Source organism: Callionymus lyra, chromosome 6, assembly GCF_982586985.1.
Source record: "Callionymus lyra chromosome 6, fCalLyr1.hap1.1, whole genome shotgun sequence".
NCBI classification, from domain to species: domain Eukaryota; kingdom Metazoa; phylum Chordata; class Actinopteri; order Syngnathiformes; family Callionymidae; genus Callionymus; species Callionymus lyra.
Window position 1 is genome coordinate 27,849,891 of NC_141823.1, and position 22,796 is coordinate 27,872,686.

The 22,796-nt window shown below is 37.0% G+C and overlaps 2 protein-coding genes across 2 annotated transcripts; both read left to right on the forward strand.

The window, feature by feature from the left end:
• Positions 1-9,835: 9,835 nt before the first annotated feature.
• Positions 9,836-17,253, forward strand: glp2r (glucagon-like peptide 2 receptor). Its single transcript, XM_087793456.1, has 13 exons — positions 9,836-9,990; positions 11,876-11,972; positions 12,046-12,150; positions 12,386-12,513; positions 12,584-12,690; positions 14,085-14,241; positions 14,311-14,470; positions 15,698-15,758; positions 15,826-15,892; positions 16,053-16,141; positions 16,305-16,443; positions 16,515-16,556; positions 16,702-17,253. The coding sequence occupies exons 1-13, from the start codon at positions 9,916-9,918 to the stop codon at positions 17,044-17,046; spliced, it is 1,572 nt and encodes a 523-aa protein (XP_087649582.1). The 5' UTR covers positions 9,836-9,915; the 3' UTR covers positions 17,047-17,253.
• Positions 17,254-18,683: 1,430 nt separating this feature from the next.
• On the forward strand, positions 18,684-21,475 carry pts (6-pyruvoyltetrahydropterin synthase). Its single transcript, XM_087793457.1, has 6 exons — positions 18,684-18,839; positions 19,842-19,921; positions 20,056-20,078; positions 20,316-20,372; positions 21,008-21,078; positions 21,159-21,475. Exons 1-6 carry the CDS (start codon positions 18,748-18,750, stop codon positions 21,280-21,282), a joined length of 447 nt encoding a protein of 148 aa, XP_087649583.1. The 5' UTR covers positions 18,684-18,747; the 3' UTR covers positions 21,283-21,475.
• Positions 21,476-22,796: the final 1,321 nt, after the last annotated feature.

Here is a 22,796-nt window from a genome sequence, read left to right on the forward strand (position 1 = left end):
TACAAGTTTGGTTTTTAACTCTTCGTAACATCATCAATGTATTTTATTTTGTTATTTAAATATAACTACAATTAGTGTTTTTTTTTAAACTTTCTATTGGTTTGTTTATAAGACTGTGTATTATCGTTTGTGTACAGTTATTGTCCAGGTGTGGTGACACATGCTGGCAGCACTGTAAGCTTCTGGAACTTTTTCTTCCCACGTGAATATTTTTATTCTTTCTTTCCAAGAATGGACCTGACAGGAAGATGATTAGACGCAAACAGTTGACAGCAGGTGAAACATAGTTGTATGAATTGTATTATTCTTGATAGAAATACATTCTTGATAGAAAGTATCTCATATTACTGTGGAGGAGCACTAAAATAACTTAACGTCACGATGAAAATGCTGCAGCAGGTGAGCTCAGTCATGTAAGTCAGAATGGGAATATAAGTCTATTTTCGTCTGATTATTTTTGTTAGTAAAAACTAGGCCCCTTTTTCTACAGTTACGCAAGTTTTGGATGTTGCACCTAAAATGATTTGTGTTTTTTTGTCAAACAAAATCTAAAATTATAATGAATGATTTATTATATTATAATTATAGATATTTTAGAACAAATAATGAATTGAAAAACATTTAGAAACGTTTGTATTTAATCAGGTCCACATTTGGATACAGGCTGATCTCAGAATAGGGTCTGAATATCAACTAAACTCAACTGTATTGTAAAAATCACTTTAAAACAACATCTGTTGTCAGAGGTCTAAGTTGTGAATAACCAAGCATTAATTCTTCCTCTAAAAAAATCTTTTCACCTCTCCTTTCATCAGTGAGATGGGCTTATGTACAACACCAGGAGTGCAATTACAAAACTGAAATTTGCATACTTGTAGACCTGGGCAAAGTTTGTCCCTTCCCAGGGTTCAAATATTCTATTAACCCTTCGGGTCACCCTGACCCTAAGATAACACAAGGGTATAAAATAATCACGTCGAAAATGCTCTCTCAGATAGTAGTTTAATCTTGTGTGTTCGAATCATTCATTAAAATGTATTTTAACAAAAGAAAATTGTGCAATATTTTGTCCACAGTTCCTTAAGGACTTACATATTACGAGAAATAATAGGTACATGTCTCGTTTTTTCTTTCATTTAATTTCCAACATCTTTTCTTTCATTTCTTTTCTTGACACTCCAGGTTTAAAATGTGATTAGTTTTACTTTAAATCATATGTCACTTTTAGACCCTTGAGCAAGTTCTATAATTATTTAGTGGAGTGAGAGTATATTGATTTTGAAAGGTAAACCTCCAACCATTGTTTTGTAACTGTGTCAAGTGATGTGTCATTACACGGTGGGTGGATGTCACCCCAGTGAGCTGAGCTCATACACAAACCCCACTTTATTTGAAGGAGCATGTATCACTGCTAATTGTAATTGCTGCAATTAAGCAGAAGGGATTTCTCCAGAATGCCGTGTCAATAAGCAAGTGACAGTGTGACACTAATGGCATCGCCCTTGATAGCTGTCTGAAGGAATGTTTAAGCACTAATTGAGCCGCATAATTAGGACATTATCCACCAGCAGTGATTTAAATGTCAGGATAGAAGGGCGAGGAAAGTAATGAACAGTTTATTTACCCCTGGCCGCTCCATCACAACCAAGTCAAGACATCTTTCACACTCCAGATTCAAACAAAACAACACTGCCCTCCCTAGGTCTCAGCAGTCCTGTGCATGCGTTTGGGTCAAGAGACGAGTAAATGATCAAGAATGAAAACGAGTTTTTGGAATGCATATTGTACCCTATTTTATTATGAATTATTTTTACATATCAGAAGGACAATACTCAATTCAAAACTATCCAACTTGGTTCAAAACAAAAGATTACAACAAAAAAAAAACAAGTTTTACAAATCTATCACTCTATTATTAAAAATGAATTATTTACTGGACTTGCACCATGTAAAGAGGTAAACATTACAAAAATGAAGAACAAGACTATTCAGACACTAGGAGGAGCCACATTACCCCCAAGAGAAACAATCAAAACATTTATTCTAGGAATTTTCCCTGAACTCAACTGTTGTTTGGAATAACTGTGTGTGAAAAACTAACACAGGATTAGGAGGTAGCACGCTCCACAGCAGTAGCTGTACCTCTGTGGATACGGTGTTGAAGGCGTGACATAGACCAGTGCTACAAAAGTGTTTGGAAGTGCAGACATTTGACACGCTTACAAGTCTGCACTTTGTCCTCCTTACCATTGGATCTTATCTACTTCTTAAGGGGGGAGAAATACCTGTTATGTAATGGGAATGGGCTCCTTGACTAGATCACTGGACGTAGAATGAAGCTGGAGTCCAGCTCCACCTTCTACTCTACATAGTGGGATTCCTGAGACCTGACACGTCCTCAGTCATGGGTATGGTCGGGGTCATGTACTGGGAAAAGCTGCAGTCGGGGGGAGATATAAAATAGAAGGGGGAAAAAATCAACAAGAGGGAGAAACAACCAAATCTGGTCGGAGCTGGAACACAGCGTTTGGCCCTCGGCCCACACAGCAGGATTGATGGTGTTTATATTTGCTGGGAAATTCTGGAAGGATGCAGGATGTCTGATGATTTCTATCGATGTGATCATTTTTGTGTATAATCTCCAGATAGCATGTCATACAACTTATCAACACGTGAAAAAGCCCTACTCTCGTGGATCACACTGAGAGATTTGGTCAGTGTATAACTGTTGTTGCTCACTAGCACCATAAACCCATAATATATGACAAGCTCTCTTCTTGACCTGTGGAATTTTGGTCCACGCCCCTTTGATGGATGTGTTATGATTCAAGATATTGGTAGGAATTCCAACATGTCGTCATACACACCAAATACGGAGCATCCCAAAGATGCTCAATGGATGACATGTTTTTTTTCCCTTTATCACTGTGCTAAAATACCATCCATAAAATGCACCTGTGTTCTCCCAGATGTCGCCCTACTGAGAATGAAAGCAATTTTTAGTCTCCCAAGGTCTCCTCGCTCTTTTTGGTCTCAAGAAAGGCGTCATCACAATTGAAAGGTCTCTAAGACCTGGTAGAGACTTGAACATGTTTCTAACTAGTCTCGGAAATACAAAAAAACCTTTTTGAAGTCCCTGACGACTCGACTTTTGTCAAGGTGACTTCACAGAGAACTAGCCTCCAGGCCGGGGAGATTCCTTAACCCTTGTTTTATCTCAGGGTCAAGATGACCCTAAGGGCCGAAAACAAATGTGTTTATAGATAGATAAATGGTTAAATAAATGGATAAATGGTATCGCTTGAGTTGCCTCTGGGTCAAGGTGAACAACCTCCACCACTGCATATGTATTTCTGGAAGCCAAGGAGGTCGTTCACCTTGACCCAAAGGCAACGCAAGGGATAAGATGTTTCAACAATATAAAAGCTAAACATTTTTGTAATTTAAGTAAAGTATGCCTCTTTTAAGAGAATATTCATGCAATTCCTAATACAAGAGGCTGGTTGGGTGTACTGCCAAAAGCCACTGAAGTGTCAATGGTCATTACATGAGCGTACAGTTCTCAGGCTGTGATGGAAGTTCCTGTTGTCATCATGCCAAATCTGTGTTACTTGTGATTTCTTTGGCATGCTGTGTGATAAAAAGTGCACCTTATATAGTGACCTTCAATAGTGGCCAGCCTATGGTGCACCTGTGCAATAATCTTGAGGTATAATCAGCATCATGAGAAGCCACACCTGTAAGACAGATTCATTATCCAAGTAAAGAAGAAGTTATAGACATCTAAAAATATTTGTAAATAGTACTTGACAAATCAGAACCTTGCTATCATAGTCTCACATTATTCTGTTAAGCTTAAGCCAAATCAGAATGTAAGGAGCCAACATCTCCTAATCATCGGCAAAATGGAAGAAAAATCACTAAAAGAACTAAAAAAAAAACACTGACATTGACCAGTTTGATTTGTGTTTGCTTCTGTCTCAATGTTAACACGAGTAAACTTGCAGAGCTGAAATAAACAGGTTTGCTTACATTATCTGTCAGCGCTAATAAATTATCATTCAAGATCTTAACATTCTAATAAAAATGTTTCAAATAAATCCATAAAGGAAGAAGGTTAACTTCAGCCGTGCACAATGACATAAAGATGACAAGCTACCGAGGACAAATTTAGATTTTACTGGGCGAGTTATTTTTTCTTTTAAGTCTGTTTGCTCTGTTTTGACTTCAGTGTGTGTGTGTGTGTTTGGAAAAAATGTAAATGAATTATAAATCTCTGCTGACAGATCCTCCTCCCCTCTCTGTAATCACTCTGTGCATCTCTGCAACGTCTCCCACAGAAGCATTCGTAACTTGACATTTGTCAGAGATCTAAACCGTGGAACAAATTGGATTTTTTTTCTTTTCATTCCTGAAGCACATGACGAGGTGCGATAAAAGAATTAGATGGCTAAGTCCGTGTCACAGTTCTGTCAAGGTCCTCAGTGGTCGGTATAATAACCTGATGAATTACATGTCCCGTAAAGCTGGCTTTAAATCAAGACAAGGGATAAATTGAACTAGTGAATCAATATACTCTCACCAAAGTTACTCAGAGGGGCAGATCTAAAAAGGTCCAGGTTTTGCCTATCTATAGATTGGGTATATGGACCTGATCTTATACTTTGTTCTAATACTGGCGACTGAAAAGCACGCCTACCCTACTCTTATACTCTTATTTTAGGGTCAATGGCAGATGAAAAAAATCAGTCCACAACAACTGCAGTCCTGCAGAAACTCTCGCTGTGTTTAAGAGTAATCTTAAAACTTTACTTTTTGATAGAGCCTTTAGTTAAGACTGACTTGGGCTCTGCCTGACAGCGCTTTTTGTTTTTTCTTATGCTGATATAGGCTTAGATTCTTGGAGGAGTTTTTTAGACACCAAGATCTTTCTCTTTATCCTCCTTTTTTGCATTATATTAATCAGCTGTGCAGTTCTAACCTATCCTCTTCGTCTCCATCTCTCCAGGAGCCTTAGGGCTCCACCTCCTCCAGAGGATCTCTGGGGCTTTTGCTGTATACAGTATCATCAAGGCAAATTAGATTTCTCTCCAGGAACCCCTATGGACGATGGTGCACTACTCCAGACTCTCTCCATTCACTGATTTGAGTTGAACAAAATAATCTTGTTTGATTATTAACTCATAAAAATACATATGATGACTTACATTTTCACAATGAACCAATGTTAATTGGATTTGCTGCATTGTATCATTATACATTAACAATTAGGAAAAATCACAAGTAAACAGGCAAAGCTGACCCACTTAAAATTCAAGGGGCCCTTACCCCATTTAATTTCTTTCTTTTTTATCAAACTTTTCTGAGTCATGTCACATGAGTCATGCATATGTTCCACAGGTTTAGCTTGGCCTATATCAGTAGTTGCAAACCTGTCCATCACAATCAATTCATTCAGTCTCAGGTTTCTTAGAAAATAATATATTTTCTGATGAAGTCGAAAATGTTGGTACTTTTTCCTGACTCATGCTCGTCTCCCAGAGGCTGACACAGTCTTGTCAACTTTTTTTTTTTATTAGAGTGGCTTAATCGTTTGACTTGACGTCAAATGAACGACAATAAAACCGTTACATAGTTCACTTTTTGCGTTATTTTACTGTCATTAAGTTAATCTAAGCAATTCAAATTCAATTAAATATCAAAGATGGAGATAATGTTTTATCTAAGATGGAATTGTATTTTAATCAGAAAAAGTTATTGCTCTTAAAACTAATGGTTTTGAATTTCATAAATAGACGGTTGCTTCACAAACTGTCGAATAAGTAGGAGAATTCAATGGAAGAAATGACTACATTCAGCAGATTAGGTTCAAAACCTATGCACACTCTATCACTCATAGGAGGGCGGGTATACTCCTCCTAAGACTGGAGGATAAATTATCATCATTATTCATTTTAGCCGACTGAGTTTGAAACCATTTATTAATTCAACCACCTGCTACTTCTTTACCTGTTCATATCCCCCTTTAATATGAGGCTCTATTGCATCTTTTTAACATTTAACATGAGTGTTGGACGCAGCCCTACGAGCTCAAAGTTGTTCCTGTTTTCCTGCCCACAATCTAAAAGAAAACATTGCTCTAGCACATCCTTGGCCCCCAGGCCTGTGCCGTGCCTTGACCCCGGTGCTGATGCTGTTGTCTGGCTACTAAGCGATGCAGTGCCTGGAGCCGTGCGTGCTGTTGACCCAGGCTAACCGGTGGACAGGATGTTTCCCAGCCTCCCGGGCTCTCTTAGCCAACCTGAGCCTGTTTGTTTTTCCGGCTGAGAGTGGCCATTTGCTCCTCCATCATCACTTTGTCTCTTCAAAAATGTAAACACATTGAGGATCTGTGCACATGTTCTGTGTATGCAGTTGTCCAAACATGTGTTCACAGCAGCATGGCGGGATTAATCTACTTGTTACTGATAAAAAATGATTTGTAAATCTTTCCCAAGAAGCAGATGCCCTCTTCATATGAAAAAAAGGGAGCACAAACACAGCCGGAGAGGCCCGAGGCTGCGCTCCTGCAAACAGTTTATCCTCGGCAGCACAACCTGTTTAACCTCCCCCATAACACCTGTCCTCGGCGCTAAACACATTCTAACCCGTTTGCAGTGATCGTAAACATTTGCAACTTTGTGTTTACCGAGTGCATGTGGGAATATACCAGCCAACAACCGCTTCAATGAAGACTCCCTCGCTGGCTATGTGTGGAAAATTTTCATAACAAAGTGTCAGTATGATCAGTTGCACAACAGACCGTTACATAACTGGATCAACATATACATGAACCTTCCATGAAGAAGGTTCAGCCTCAGAACTAAGTCTACTTGTTTACTTGATTTTGTGATTCAAGAGTTCTCAGGGAAATACACAAATAGTCTGAAACAAAATAGAGAAGGTACAAGTTGAAAGAAAATTAATACAGGATATTTTTTGCTTTTAAAGAACTGAAAACAATTTGCCAATGGTAAAAGTGTATTTTTCTTGATATGATATCTTGAAATTATTGGATATATTCAAGTTTTAATATAATTAAAAAAGAAGAAGAATAAAATCAATAATAATAATCAGACTTGGTTGTAAACCTTACGTTTCCAATAAAGCAATACATATATCTTCATTAAGTTTAGCCTTTTAAAAATATCACAGCAGGTTGAAAGACTGATGACATGTCAAAAATAAAACAATTGTGCATTTTAAAAAAAAAGTTCCACATCTCACTGAGATGTTACTCTTTAGCTGATTTTCTCCTATTCTAAGTATGATGAGATATTAAGATTGAGATTTACAATAACTGTAGGGGACCAATCCCAAATACCTTTCTCTACCTTCATCCTGCCCACCTCTTATTTAAACAAATGTTAAGTTAATGTAATATTTGTTATCTTTGTGTTCATAATAATACAATCATGCAAATATTTGCACAGTGAAAAATTATAAAATTAAAATACAACAAGTGTTATGGGAAATGGATGATAAAAATACAGTAGTAGAGGAAAGACCAATAATAATAATAAAATAAATAACGATAATATTAATTGTTATAATGAAAATAAATAAATAAAACCCAACACAAGTTAAATAATTTACATTATCAAGAGAGGAAAAGAGGAAGGTGCAGGCATAGTGGAACAGGTAGAGACGACTATCTGTGAGTGAAGAGCAGCTTCAAAAGAGAGAAATAAATTTTATATGGTGCGTGCTTTAGAAGACGACAAGATGCGTAGTTTCGTTTTCGCTTTGTTGTCAGCTTCTTGGGTGCAGAAGCTTCAGCAGGGAGGCCCAGACTTTCCTCACCACAGATACATCATCTAGCTCTTCCCAGGAGGAACCCAAGGCGTTCCCAGACCAGCTGGGAGACATAGCCTCTCCTGACTGACCTTGCTTCTATCCCCATCTCTAAGAGAGAGCCCAGCCAGCCTATGGAGAAAACTCCTTTCGGCCGCATGTATCCGCAAACTTGTTTTTTAGAAGTGCTGAATCTCATCCCTGCCGCTTCACACTGGGTTGCAAACGTTTAAGACTCATAGTTAGGTGGCTAAGAAATAATGATGCACAGGTTTTCATGGAGAGACCAGAAAGGAAAAGACCTAAAACATAGGTATATACGAGAGACAGCTTACGCGGAAATCTTAGGGAGGACAGATTTAAAGGTTTTATTACATATGTGTCATGAGACACATGAGACACAAGCCAAAATTAGGCACCAGGTAAAAAGAGAGAAAATGAGGTAAATGGATCTTGTAATGAAGAAGATAAGGGAAAGCAACAATCACAGGCCATTTACTATAATAACTTACTTTATCAAAAAAAACAGTTTTTATTTTTTTATTTTTTTATTTTTTTAGAATCCCTTATTAGTCCCGCGAGGGGAAATTCGATATTACAAGTAGACTGGAAAGGCTCATGATCGAGTCCAAGACCTTTCTCCTTCATTTGGCTCTCAATAATACCAACCACATAACAGTTATGCACAGTGTTGTTGATCAATCCTGGGAGAAAGTAGGCTCATATAGATGCTTTCTCTAATAGTTTTTGAATATTTATTAAAGCATTTGTGTGCATTTAGGGAAGATAGTCTTTCTCTGGCATCAGTCTGATAAATAACATCCATCAAGGCACTCCTACTGAGACCAGTAAACAACAAAGATCCCTAGCTGTTTTACTGTGAGGATGAAGAAAAAATATATATTTATTTAGAGCTTTAGAATGAGGCCATGAAGACTTGATGTCTTTTGTGGATCTAATGAAGGCTCCAGTGGGTTCAACATTTCCTTGCAGGTTTAAAATAACATCAATCAGAAGCTTTATATGGGATTCAAATAGTCACTTGAACTCTCATGGCACCTCCTTAATAGCCTCTTGAGTCTTTCTTGCAGAAGGCATGAAACCTGAAATGATGGCTCTGGTTTCCCCGCAGCCACTCTGATGGATTCCCAATAACATTTGTCCTCTGTAAAAAAAACTTTTGCATCTAAGTTATCCTTGTTAGGAATGAGATAAAAATATAAATATCCATCTCTCATGCGTTTTAGTAAGAGACACCCTGGAGTGAGTGTTGTTTATGACTGAAATACATTGACAAAATATATATTTTCCATTCAATTATTCTGCTGATAATTCAGAGCTAATATATGTACTGTAATGAAAGTCAATGATGGTACTTGTCAGGTTCTTGTCCCAGGTAAAGAGGCTCAAGTGTTTAAGTGTCTCATCTGAGAAGGTTAGATCTACAGATAAAGTGTCTCCAGTCACTGCATCGGTCTGTTCTGGCAGGTTGTTTATTAAACCGTTCAAAAGAAGCTACTTAAATATTGTTGCATCCTCATGAATCTGTTTTAACGGAAATGAGCTTCGTTTCCTCTTAAACAAGGGTCAAGTAAGTGCAGTTTTGCTTCCAAACATGTCATCTTGTGATGTCCCTGGCCCTTTTCTTTTGAATCCCAGGCAAACCTTTTGTTTTGTTGTGACTGTAGGTGATAGTGTGGGACCGTGCTGGTGGTTGGTACGTTCAAAAGGATCAGTTTGAACATTTGTTCTCGTCTCATCAGTTTTTCCTAGTCAAACAAAGTTATGAGGCCAGATATCCCCAGGCCTTATCTTGATTGGTTAGTGGGAGATGGGGGCGGGTGAAAATCCACAGACCCCCTTCTCAGAATCTCTGCGGCTCCCAGGACAGACTGGTGGACTCAGTGAGTCCTCCTGGACCTGGATTGTCTATTTCAATTAGCAATGGTTGACTTGGAGGTGACTAATTGAAGGTCGAAAACGAGGATTGTCGCATGTTTGGAGACATGTGAAGGAAAGATGAGTGAGCTCTGGGCTCTGAGGTGGCAGACCTGCTGAGAAAGCTGCATGTCTTAAGGCATCATGTTGAACAAGACAATCTATACAGCTAAACCTCTACTACTTCTACTGCTCCTTCTTCTTATTTCCAAACACTGGGTGAGTACACACAGATAAAAGATTTATTTGTTTAATGTCTAAAGAACCTCTCAGGTTTGTTTTAAGTATCAATAAGTAATCATTAGGAAGTCAAGACTGTTGTCCCAGCCTCAAAGTAATGGAACGAGCTCACCTTTTATAGATGGTCAACACATCTGTCATGACAACAATATTTATTTTGCTTGGTGATTAGATTATTCAACCAAAAAGACAACTTCATTTCTGGCACTTTAATTTAACTTTGTTTCAGCTAACTGAAATTAATTAATATTTACATTTTGAAGAAAACTTTTAATAAATTGCTATAAATATCTTGTTAATAACATCATATTTACTTAAAAGCATCTGTATGTTATATAAAATGTCTAAGGTCAACATATTCACCATCGCAACTGTGAAATACTTTTGTGTTTTCGAATGTTCAGTTTGGTTGGGTTAAACTTTCTGTATTGTATTTATAAAATATATATTATAATTAATGTTATTTAAATAGTTGCTTCAGGTTTTTTTTTTTACATTGCATTCTTTCCCAACAATTATTTTACGCTGTTTGGGTTTATTACTCGTTTTTATATTGCATCCTTGCAACCTACTTTTAAATAAAACTTATTATTAACTTTTTAATACAGTATTCTTGCAGATGATTTGGGATCAATTAAATAGAAAAGTCCATTAAAATATGTCATTTATTACCAAACTTCTTATGAATAATTTATTTTAATAAATGTAATTAAATACTTTACATTTCAAAAAGTTACATTTATTTTTAATGAATAAAGATTGTATTTTTATTTTTTTTACAATTTAAATAAAAATGCAAAGTTTTCTAAAATAGTGAGTCTTCTTTTTTACACATAGATATCGATATTATAATTCCAACAATAACACAATACATTTTCTAACGTATCGTGTTTCTGTTGTTTAATTCAAAGCCTTTTGAATTCAATATAAAAATGTTTTTTTTATACTGCCACTAGATATTAGGAATAAAAAAACATTGAATCTAGTATAGATTTTTTTTTCTGGAACAAGAATATCAATCAATTTATTTTAAAAACATTCAATTAAAAAAAAAAGTAATTATTTACCCTCGTCCCAGTGATAACACAAAGGATACAACAAACATATTGGTTTTCAGGCCTTCATGTCACCTTAACCCGGAGATAATACAAGGGTTACAAAAAAGAAATATAACCTTTTATTAAACAAATTGCTGAATTAAATTATTTAAAAAATGCAACAACAATAAAAAGCATTGCTATGAAAAACTAAAGTTCTAAGAAAAAAATTCAAACTTAACATTTAAAAAACGTTAAAAATCAATTCTCTAAAGGCACTGATATACTTCTATTTAAACATTTACAAACGTTAGTTGTTGTTTTTTTATCACGTAAATATTTGAGAACAAATAAGTAAGATCTTCAGTAATTGCCGGATAAAAATTTTGGAGAATTGATTTTGTACTGGGATGTTTGTTAAGTTGCTATGAAAGTTTTGTACAGTTTCATTGAGGTCAAACGATATCCATCATCCAGCTGAACACAGAAGATCATAAAGTCCAAGACAGTGAATTTCTCCAACCAGGGAAGAACAATTTATTACCAAGTTATAATTCACCCGATAGCAGTAAAATACCTCTCAGGACAAAGTAAGATATTGCTTCTGTCATTCGAGCTATAGCTCACGGACAGAAAATAACTCAAGTTCTGCTGAGAGTGTAAATCTGGTTGTCTTTGGCCATCAATGCACAGTTTACATACACGCCTGAACTATAAATAGTTTTCTATGTCACCGCCAACGGTTGCTTACTACCATCTAGTGGTCGAATAAGACAACAACATCACACAAAGTTGTAAATCTTTTTCTTTTGCTTTATACACGAAAGGTGACTGCATCCTTACTGCAAAGCCTCATCGCCAGACGAACAGAGTACTGGGAGAACTGCCAGTCTTCTCTCACATCCAGCCTTCACTCTTCAACTGGTGAGTGTCAGTAAATCACAACATTTATTTTACGGTCATCTCCATTGTGACAATCTGAGGGCTCTGCTTTTAGGAATCTACTGCAATGGAACTTTTGATACTTTTGCATGCTGGCCCAAATCACCGCCCGGGAACGTGTCCATCCCGTGTCCACCATACTTGCCGTGGATCACAGAAGGTGAATTTGAATCATCATTGTGATTTGATAATGCTTCTTTGTTTTCGCAGACATTCCTTGATCCTGTAGTTAGCGTTCAGTCACATGCAGCTTCAGCAAGTCACAAGACAGACACATTCAAGTTGGAAATAGAAAGACAGATATAAAGTGAATGTAATTATGAATAAATGTATGAAAGACTGATGAGCATGTGAGTTATTTAACAAACATGACACACATGTTGACCTTCGCTCACCTGCAGACACGTCCAGGAGAGCGTACAGAGAGTGCTTGGAGGATGGGACCTGGAGACTGCGGGAAAATTCCACTGCTCCATGGAGAGATCACTCTGAATGTCAGGAGCAGCACTTCTTTAGAGACGAGGTTGGTAAGATGTGTATTGTTGTTAAAGGACACACCCAGACAGTATTTGATGTCTTCCATTATTGTCCAGGAGGATGAAATGTTGCGACATGTGGCCCTTCGACTGATCTCCATCATCGGTTACTCCCTCTCGCTCTCGTCCCTCACGCTTGCTACCTTGCTCATGGGCATACTAAGGTCAGTGATTGAATTCACATCGAACTATATTTCTGACAAACATTGTAACTTTAGCCTCTTAGCTTAAAAAATAACATCCCGACTTAATCTACTAGTTACCTGTGAATAAACTTGTGAATACGTTAATAAAATCCTTCCCAAACGAATGCCTGGTACATTTTTTATTGGTAGTAATAAGTGTTGGGTAAGTTATTTTAAAATGGTAATTATTCCAGTACTAGTTACATATTTGAAAAGTAACTCAGTTACTTTAAGTAACTTGTTACTTTGAAAGTAAATACATGAGAAAGTAACATTTTTGTAAGAGAGAGATAAAGGTACATTTTAAAGTGTATGGGCCAGTGTAAGTTTGTATGCTGTGAATAGATAGATAACAATTATTGATCCCTCTCGAGATCTCCTTCGTTCCTCCTTGTTTTCCCGCACACAACAACACAGACGATAGATCCATAAAACAAGAACAAAGTGAAATAAAAATAACAAAAAGACAAATGACAGAAATGACAGAAAGTTTTTATTTGTTCAGGCTTTTCCTTGATTTTCTGGAACTCCTGTTGTGTTATCAGTTTTATCTTGCCCTTTAAAGTATATACTTATATATATATATATGTATATAATTAATAGTATATACTATTGAATATTGTTTTGATTGTTTAAGCGCTTTTCCAGACCAGGGTCACAAAGCAATAAAAATGACTTAATTACTTACTTACATATATCAAAGAAAAATAATACAAAGAAAAGGATACAAAGATTAACATAGAATAGAATACATTATTTTCACTCAACTTCCGCCCCTAAACTCTAAAAGAATCTTATAGCACGAGGAATGAATGAGTCCTTGAGTCTATTAGTGTTGCATCTGGGGAGGAGCATTCGTGCACTCCACAATAATCAAGAATAATCAACGGAGACAAAAGAAAAAAACAGTACATGGACTAGTATAAAATTAGGGCTGCACGGATCACAGATTTCACTCACAACACTGTAGTTATAAGTTAGTATATATGTCAAAATAATGCCTCATTCACACAGTAGCTATAAGCAACGCCCTCAGCCTTCTCAGTTTGTGCCGCTCTCTGAATCACCAATCAATGGTATTAGAGTCTGAACTTAAATATAACATAAATTGTAAACTGTTTTATGCTTCTTGTTAATCTCCTACACACACGTTTTATGAGATGTATATTCTTGGGTCAACTATTAAACTGTTACATTCACATGGTTTAATTCAGGTAATGACGAAGAAGTAAAAACTAGTGCAGAAAGAAGAGATGTGTGGTCCTGTGTGTGTGTGTGATGCACAAGATTGTACTGTCTGTTCTTGATGCTCCTGCATGTTCGCTACTTTCATTTCTTAATAAATCCTGTGAATGTTCCCTCTCCTGCTCCAGAAAGCTTCACTGCACCCGAAATTACATCCACATGAACCTCTTCATGTCGTTCATCCTGAGAGCAGTGGCAGTTTTATCCAAGGAGATCATATTACATGTCATGCACTCCAACCTGCCCAGGGACGACCCTGGATGGAAGAACTACTCCTCCTCCATGGTAATCCCATACCCACCAGTTAAATATGAGCAGCTCATGGAGGAAGACTACTGCTTTTTTGTTCAACAGATGGCGCTCATGTGCAAATTTTCAGTAGTGGCCATGCAGTATTTTGTTGCCTGTAACTACTTCTGGCTTCTGGTGGAGGCCATTTTTCTCCACACGCTGCTCTTCACGGCTGTTCCCACCAAGAGACGCCTGTTGAAGCAATACCTGCTGCTAGGATGGGGTGAGTAGTTTTACCTCGTCAGTACTTTGCTTTTGGTATATCCCCTTGGGGGACCTGCACCTGACAAGATAAATGCACTCACCAGCCAGTAGTTGACAGGCGCCCCTCACCTATAAAAGTCCCCTTTCATAGGACTCCGGACTCCAGTGGACTCACTGCTTCCTACTTTGTGTCTCTAGATGTGTGCAGCTTTGCCTGAGCTCTGCAAGAAATACATATTTATAAGGGTTTGTTTATGCTTGTGACGCCCTTTCCCACAAGTTGTATGAGAAATATAGTGGCCTTCTTGCATCTTTGGTCGTTCTGTCAGATATCTCTAGCGCTCAAAGATCCTTTGATCCTGGGTTAGAACCTACATGAATGCATGTTTGGAGTTTCTGATTCCTCAGGCCTGCAGTGATAGTCGGGCGGCTAAATCCTGGTAACACAATTGCTATACACTTCTAAGAGCAAAAAAAAAAGCTCATTCTGTTAAATGAAGGAGGCTAACTAAGCGGAAAATCATCTTTAGAAGTGAATTAGGCTTCAGGAGATATCACGTTTCCCTCATGATGGAAAACTAATTACTGCAGTTCTACATCCATATCAGTGAAGAAAAATGGGTGACAGCTGGGTCTTTCGTTTGCAACTGTGAACGCATTAGCCTGTTGTAATCCCAAAATATCATGACTTTTAAATAAGAACAAGTTCAAAATGCAATGGACGAATGATAACTCTCGTCTCCACTACACAGCTTATATTTTACTGTAGACATTGAGAAGTCGCCTGAATTACAGGAATCTTTCTACTTGAAAGTTGGATACAAACCGTCCTGTAACCACCAGCCAAGCTTATGGTATTAAAACAAAACATAGACCTGAAGAAGTTGTCATCATATCTGAAAACTTGTTAAAAGTAGTAAGTCTGTCTGTATATGTTATAGGATGTGATGGAAGTGTTTTTTCATATCCAATATATAAAACAATGTATTTAGCTACAAGCTGGAAACAAAAAAAACATTATGGATATGTGTTTTTCACATTACTATCAATATTTCTTTAAAATGTTAACCAACATAATATGTTGTATGTATGTATTTCAACATGTTTAAGAGAGTGAAATGTATACATTATTGTTTATTCACATTGTAAAGCACAAAACTAGGCTATTCAGGGCTCATACTTATACATTACACCTTTAAAGGTAAAACCTTATTTTAAATACCAAACCATTTGTTTATTTCTCCAGGAACCCCTGTGTTGTTTGTGACACCATGGACCGTTGTGAAGATTATATATGAAAAAACAAAGTAAGAGTTTGCAGCATATGGAGTTAACAATATTTTAAGACTTTTTCTCCTGACATGACTCCGGCAGATGCTGGTCCATTGTGAACGGATGGTTCTGGTGGATAATACGAGGGCCCATCATTGTATCTGTGCTGGTGAGTGTCCTTTTTGGAGTAAGTCGCGTAGCACATGGATTTCACAGTGAATGAAACGCTTCTTGCCTTGTGAGATCTTGTGATGTGCTTGTTTATTGTTACATTCACACACACACGCATTTTAATTTGGAATTCACCTTTGTCCCTTTCTATGTTCCAGATTATTTTCTTCATATTCATCAAGATTCTTATGCTGCTACTGTCCAAACTGAAGGCGAACCAGGTGAAGTTCACAGACTACAGATACAGGTACCCCACATATTAAACACAAACAGAAAGTACCACACTTGGTTTTTGTGAATTTTAAAGATGACATGATGATAAGAACATTTTTGAGACAGCCATTTTTCTTAACTTTTCTTCATTCTAACTCAAGTGTGTTCACTAAAACACATTTGAAACTTCCTTTCAGTTTGGTCCGAGCTACCCTGGTACTGATTCCTCTGCTGGGGATCCATGAGGTGGTGTTCACCGTGTTGATCGATGAGTATGTCGAGGGCCACAGCCGCTATGCCAGGAACTTTGTCAACCTCACGCTCAGTTCTTTTCAGGTAAAACCAAATTGAATACATGATGATTTGACAGGAATTCTAGCATGATATTAATTCTTAAAATGTTGCAGGGATTGTTGGTGGCTGTGCTGTACTGTTTTGTAAATGGAGAGGTAGGCTTGTTTATGTTTCCTTCATTTTGTCTCAGTAATGCTTCAACAATAGCGTTTTATTATAAAGTGTAATTCCCTATTGTCTGTTTTGTTTACATTACAGCCACTCTTTAGCTTACTGATGTTTCCTTTTTCCACTTCAAAGGTTCAAGCTGAGGTAAAGAAGCGCTGGCAGCTTTTTCTGTTCACCCACAATTTCCAGTTCCGTAGCTGTGTCAGGAGTGCCCCCCTCAAGCACCTCTGGAAGTTCACTCGCCAGCCCCAGTGCCAACAGTCCTCCTACGAGGCAACAGCCTCCCAGGCGAGCCCTCACTCTCTCCAAGTGGTTGTCCACAGTGGACTAGAAAGACAGCAGGCTAACGGTCAACTGTTGAAGGGTTGCGATGCCGCTACTCTTGATGTTCTCACCAGAAAGAGTTTGTCGAGCAGTGATGGAGACATGACCCTCGGGGAGACGATGGAGGAGATTTTGGAAGAGAGTGAATTCTGAGGCTGCACGGACGATACAAAGTATACAGTTTCTTAAGCACTTTGCAGACCTTAAACATTCCATTTTGAAGGAGCTCAAGGAACTATTTGGTCTGAGGATTGTTTGTATTTTTTATTGATCGATTTTCTGTTCGGTCTGTTGAGGACTTGAGGACTACAGTATGTTTGGTGACTTTGAAAAGGCAACTGCTGTACAAAATGATGTGTGTCTCCCGTCATGTTGGCTCATATATTTTCCTAAAACACTTTACAATTCGTTACTTCGGCTTCGTAACTTAGACTTCGGCTTGCATGCGATGCCTAGAATCTTCAAAACACTAACTTCAATGTGTTAAGTGTTACTAGAACACGCAGTCATTGTAGTATTCAATGCTATGATGGCTGACTATTGGATAATCATTGGAACCACGAGGTTAACATAAATAACTAGTGATCTTCTTGTGAATAGATCAGAGAACTTTCGGGGTTTGACAGTGTTTGCCCAAGCAGGACTTCTCATCAGTTACAAAATAATTGTGGATGTTTAAAAATATATCTTGTTGCAGTTGTCAGTCAAAATGCATGCATTGTTGTAATTACAAAAGTGCATTTGTGTAGAAACTGTACACGCTGAATTGTATTGCCTTGTATAATGGATATCCATGTGAAAGAACAGCTGGATGTAAAATCATATAAATACAATGTATTTGTCTCAGTGTAAAACTGCAAAAAGCAAAGGTAAGTATAAGCTTTGCTTGCTTAACGTGTATTATATTAGGACACCTGTATGAAAGCCAAAAACTTGGTGTAAATATGTAGTCTCACCTTTACCTAAATCTCACCTTTTTACTAAAGTTTTTATCTATCCATCTACCTACATGCCAAAATAAACTGTACCAAAGGAAAACAAATGTGCTCAATTCTTCTGCGCTGTTGTGACATTAGTATAACATAATAATATAAAAATATTGACAATTGGACCATAAGCAAGTACATTGTCATTGTACATGAAGTAGCATGCAGACTACTGAACCCTCAGTGCAGGTTTTAGGGGGAGGGCAGTTCACAGGGATCATAAAAAAAACAAAAACCTTAACGCTGCCATTTTCGATTAAAATTCAAACTGTATATATTGCAAAATACAAAGATGGCTTTCAAATATATCTTTATATGTAGAAAACAGACGCTAATTCAGCTAGTGTGTGTGAGTGTTTTGGTGAAGTTCTGGTCCATCTTAATAGTTTTTTCCAATTAAAGCTCAGCTCATATCAATACTTCTTTTTTTTTGTCTTTTGTGATTTTTTTTTTTTCATTTAAATATATTTTAGTTTAATAAATATAATTCTACTGCAATATTTCTGTATTAATATTTTTTTTGTATAATATTTTCAACAACCGTAAATATTTCGTGCAGTACCATTGTAGAGCATCAACAGTTGTAAAGCAGCGGCCCAGCGTTTGGTCACGTGGTCAAACGCAACACAATCGACTGTGTTTCTCGATCACTTCGTTTATCGGATAAAACCAATCGATTAGGTTCGTGTCGGTTCCCCCCGTGACCTTATCTTCACAGCAAGAGTATGCCATCATGTGAGCAGCATCTACGCCCGGATCTGAACCAATGGCCGGGTCGAGGAGGCGGGCTGAAGCTGCGGCTGTTCCGTATTTGAGCTCCTCTGTGTGTCGATCAGCCCTGGATTACTGACTCTTGTTTTCGCTGACTATGTCTGACTCGAACAGGAAGGACGCTGGCGAGGAGCGTGTGGGGTACATCACCAGAGTCCAGAGCTTCAGCGCCTGCCATCGACTCCACAGGTACGTCTTCGAAACCGGAAGTCCTCCGGTGAGGCTCGTGCAGTTTCACGAAATATGAGGCAGGTCTGGAGAAACAGGGACAATAATTGTGATCATTGACCTAAATGGATAAGAAACACAACGAGGAAACTTTATTTACAAAAATGAAACGGGTTGACAGCAACTTTGGTCCGAAATGCCATAAACTGTTATAATCAGAGCGTAAAGAACGTAGAGTTCTGTGCATCCTATCAGTTTACTTTCCATCATAATTTTTTTTTTTTTTTTTAAATTGAAGACAAAAAAATATAGACACATAAAATGTATCTAAAATATTTTCATTTTATTTTTTTTAATGCGCAATTTCAAAGTACCGGTGTTGGTACGTTCTTGTCATTCTGAATGGAAATTAAATATAAGGTATCATTTTCTATTAAAGGCATAATGGATGTTTTTCCATTTTATTATCACTTAATTATATATTTGATTTTTAAGTTTAAAAAATCCCTTAATTAAGACGCCCTGCATTCACTACATTTTGTTAACGACTAAGAATATTGAGACAAACCATATTTAAAACCAATGTAAACAAAAAACAAAACAAAAACATTGTTCACACTGTTTAAAATACAAAAAATTACTTCTTAAAAGCTGTGTAGTAGTAGAGAATAGTATAAGAACCATTATGCGATGTTGAATCGGTGAGCCTTTCGTACGTTATCGTTACTTTTCTGTAAAGCCACTAGATGGCACTCTCTGCTCTATATTCTTCTGTTTCGACTTCCCAGTTTGATTAACCCTTGCTTGGTTTATTAACACAACCTACTGAGCTGTGATGATGATGGTACTGATGGAACTTCAACAAACGATAACGATTTATTAACCTGTACATGCTTATTAAGTAAAAAAAAACCACACACTTAACCTTTTATAATTATTTCATTGATGGATGACATTCTTCTGTGGAAATTGATTAATACAAATTATGCCTGATCTGGTGCCCACCAACCTTCTCTGTTACAGCCCCCAGTTAAGCGATGAGGAGAACAAAAGTGTTTTTGGAAAATGCAACAACCCAAATGGACATGGACATAATTACAAAGGTCAGTGTGGCTAATTTGTCAGAAGAGACCTTGGTGCACACATTGAAAACAACTTATAGTCATATCGCTATAAATCATGATATATTGGGTTGTATTAATAGTCCTTTACTGACATGTACTTGTTATTTCCACAGTGGAGGTGACGGTGCGTGGAAAGGTGAGTAAAGATCAATTATTCATTTGTTTGTAATTTATTTGAACCCTAGAAAGCAGCTGCTTGTCAATTTAAGAATAAAAATACAAGTAACATTTTAAATATCTAAAAAAAAGACTTTTGCTGCACAGTTGAATGAATTTTTCATGAATGTCAAACTTAAATGTATGTTCTTTTTTCCTTTTCAACCTTTATTTACAGCTTCTTAAACAATGTTTGTTAATGTGTTTGTATCTGCAGATCCATCGCAGCACTGGGATGGTTATGAACCTGACAGACTTGAAGAAGTGCATAGAGGTTTGTCATGACTATAGCTTTGTGATATATCTTTTAAATGATACGATATGATACGATGTCATAAACATGATTGATCTTTAAAGTATATACTTTTTTGAGTATTGTTTTTGATTGTTTAAGCGCTTTGTGACCCTGGTCTGGAAAAGCGCTATATAAATAAATATTACTTACTTACTTACTTACTTACTCTTTTTGCTTGATTCTGTTTGTCAAAGGGGCCCTTAAAATCATAGTCTAACTATATATTTTATTTCATACCTGTTTTTTTCAATTTAATACTAGATCAGCCCTTAATATAACTTATTGTGGTTCTTCAGACTTGATTTTCTATTTTCTTTCTCTCATGGGATAATGACATTTTTTATATTCTTACTTTGGCATTTGGTTATTTTTGTCTGAATTTCTAATTGTTATTTATTTTCCCATCATATTAAGGCCATTTTTCATCATCAATTTTTTTGTTTTGACGTGATGACCTTTAACAACACAAGGACGCCAAATAACAGGATACGGTTCTTTGCTCACATAACTTTGTGCTAAAACAGAAGATTTATTCGTATTAAATACACCAGTTTAAGTCCTCCTATCCTTTCTGGCCCTGAAGATTACTTACTGATGGATTCATTCCTCCACAGGATGTCATCATGATCCCGCTGGACCATAAAAACTTGGACAAGGACGTTCTGTACTTCGCAACAGTTGTCAGGTGTGTGACCTTCTAAAGGCACGTTCGTGCAATCCTGTGACGTCACTGTTGAACTAATGACTTCTGTCTGCGTCTTACAGCACCACTGAGAACTTGGCTGTGTACATCTGGGACAACATGGTGAAGGTTCTTCCTCCAAACCTACTTTACGAAATCAAAATCCACGAGACTGATAAGAACATTGTCATCTATCGAGGAGAGTAGATGTTTTTTTAATCAATTCTTGAAGGAAATGAGTTAAGTTTGTTCACGTGTCCTTGTTTTGTTGCACTTTTTGTACCAAAGACTGTGCAAAGTAATGACAATACAGCCTTGAAGTTCTCATAGAGGCCTTCTTAGTTCTCCACATGCTTTTAAACAAATAAAGTGTTATATGAAGCAACATTCTGTCATTCATAATGAAATGTGGGGCCGGTCTAGATCTTGAATGTCGAATGTACTCATCTGTCTGTTTGTACAAAACTCTCTTCATTAAATTATTTACATTAGAAAATGTGCTGTCCCACTGAAAACACTTTTTTGTACTGGGGATGAAATCTCATTTAACATAACCACACCCACTCTGTTGTGATAGTGTTATCAATCCCAAAAGTCTCCCCCCCAAGGGAGTCGTTGTATAAACAAAGTGAGATGTGATTACAGCCAGAGGAGTGAAGACCATTATTCATCATAATGGACTCTGCTCTCGTAACCTCTTGTTTGCTGAGATTTTAGATGGGGGGTGAACTTTATAAAGTAATAACTTCAAAACATGTTCATGATAAGAAAAGTTCGAGTCTGATATTAGTTGCAGTTTGAGACGGTTCACAAATTTTGATTCTGCTCAAGGTTTCTTCCATCTTCCTTTCTCTGATCTATTTTGTTATAAACTGTAGATTGTCTTCAGATGACTCTGTTATGAATTAACTTTTAACATAAAAGAGAATTGGATTCAAACAGGCCAGATAACGGGACAGATAAAAGTTTAGTTTGATTGACGCATCACCATTCATTTTTCAAAAGAGGTGTGTTATATAATCTTTTATTTAATTATCTTTCCACCTGCTTCCCAGATTGACAGGTATTTAGCTGGCTTTTGATTCTTAATAAGCTACATACCGCAACATATGTGACATGTCATTGAAGAGACACTCCGATGATAAGAAAAAAGGGTCTTGTCTTTTCAACCGTTTTAATTTGGAATCGAAGCTTCATCTGACAGTTTGAACCTTTAATTAATGTTAATGATTCTCCGTCATGCTGAGACACAAACCCAGCGAGGAACAAGCTGAAGCACAGCCAGCAGATCTGCTTTTCTTCACCACACTTTAGATACATAACAAATCTAAGTCTTACATGTCATTCTTCTGGATTAATGACATTAGCAGCAGGACACTTGTTATTACCCAGATGCTTCTGGGAAAAACCTTTTCTGTGGGAATCATGTGATATTGACAAATCAACTCCATTGTGCTTGGATGATTTTGTTTCAGACCAGTTAAGCGATTTAAGCAGCGCTAAAGCAAGGCTTAGAGCAAATTGGAATATGACTGTGATTATGATGAGTAAACATCTTGATGAGTATTTTGACATTGGATATAATTTATGATTCCATTTATTATTGAGTCTAAACTTTAAAAGTCGAACGTGGACCAAATGAGTCAATAAACTGGGACATGAAAAACAGAAAATAAACAAAATAGAAAACCACATGTTGCTTATCATCTGATCGTAAACCT

Bases quoted from the DNA above. Each gene is read 5' to 3' on its own strand.
- pts (XM_087793457.1), top strand. From the start codon at position 18,748: ATGTCTGACTCGAACAGGAAGGACGCTGGCGAGGAGCGTGTGGGGTAC. The intron at 18,840-19,841 runs GTACGTCTTCGA...TCTCTGTTACAG, and splicing joins GCCTGCCATCGACTCCACAG to CCCCCAGTTAAGCGATGAGG. The intron at 19,922-20,055 runs GTCAGTGTGGCT...TTATTTCCACAG, and splicing joins ACATGGACATAATTACAAAG to TGGAGGTGACGGTGCGTGGA.
- glp2r (XM_087793456.1), top strand. From the start codon at position 9,916: ATGTTGAACAAGACAATCTATACAGCTAAACCTCTACTACTTCTACTG. The intron at 15,893-16,052 runs GTGAGTGTCCTT...TCTATGTTCCAG, and splicing joins CCATCATTGTATCTGTGCTG to ATTATTTTCTTCATATTCAT. The intron at 16,557-16,701 runs GTAGGCTTGTTT...TCCACTTCAAAG, and splicing joins ACTGTTTTGTAAATGGAGAG to GTTCAAGCTGAGGTAAAGAA.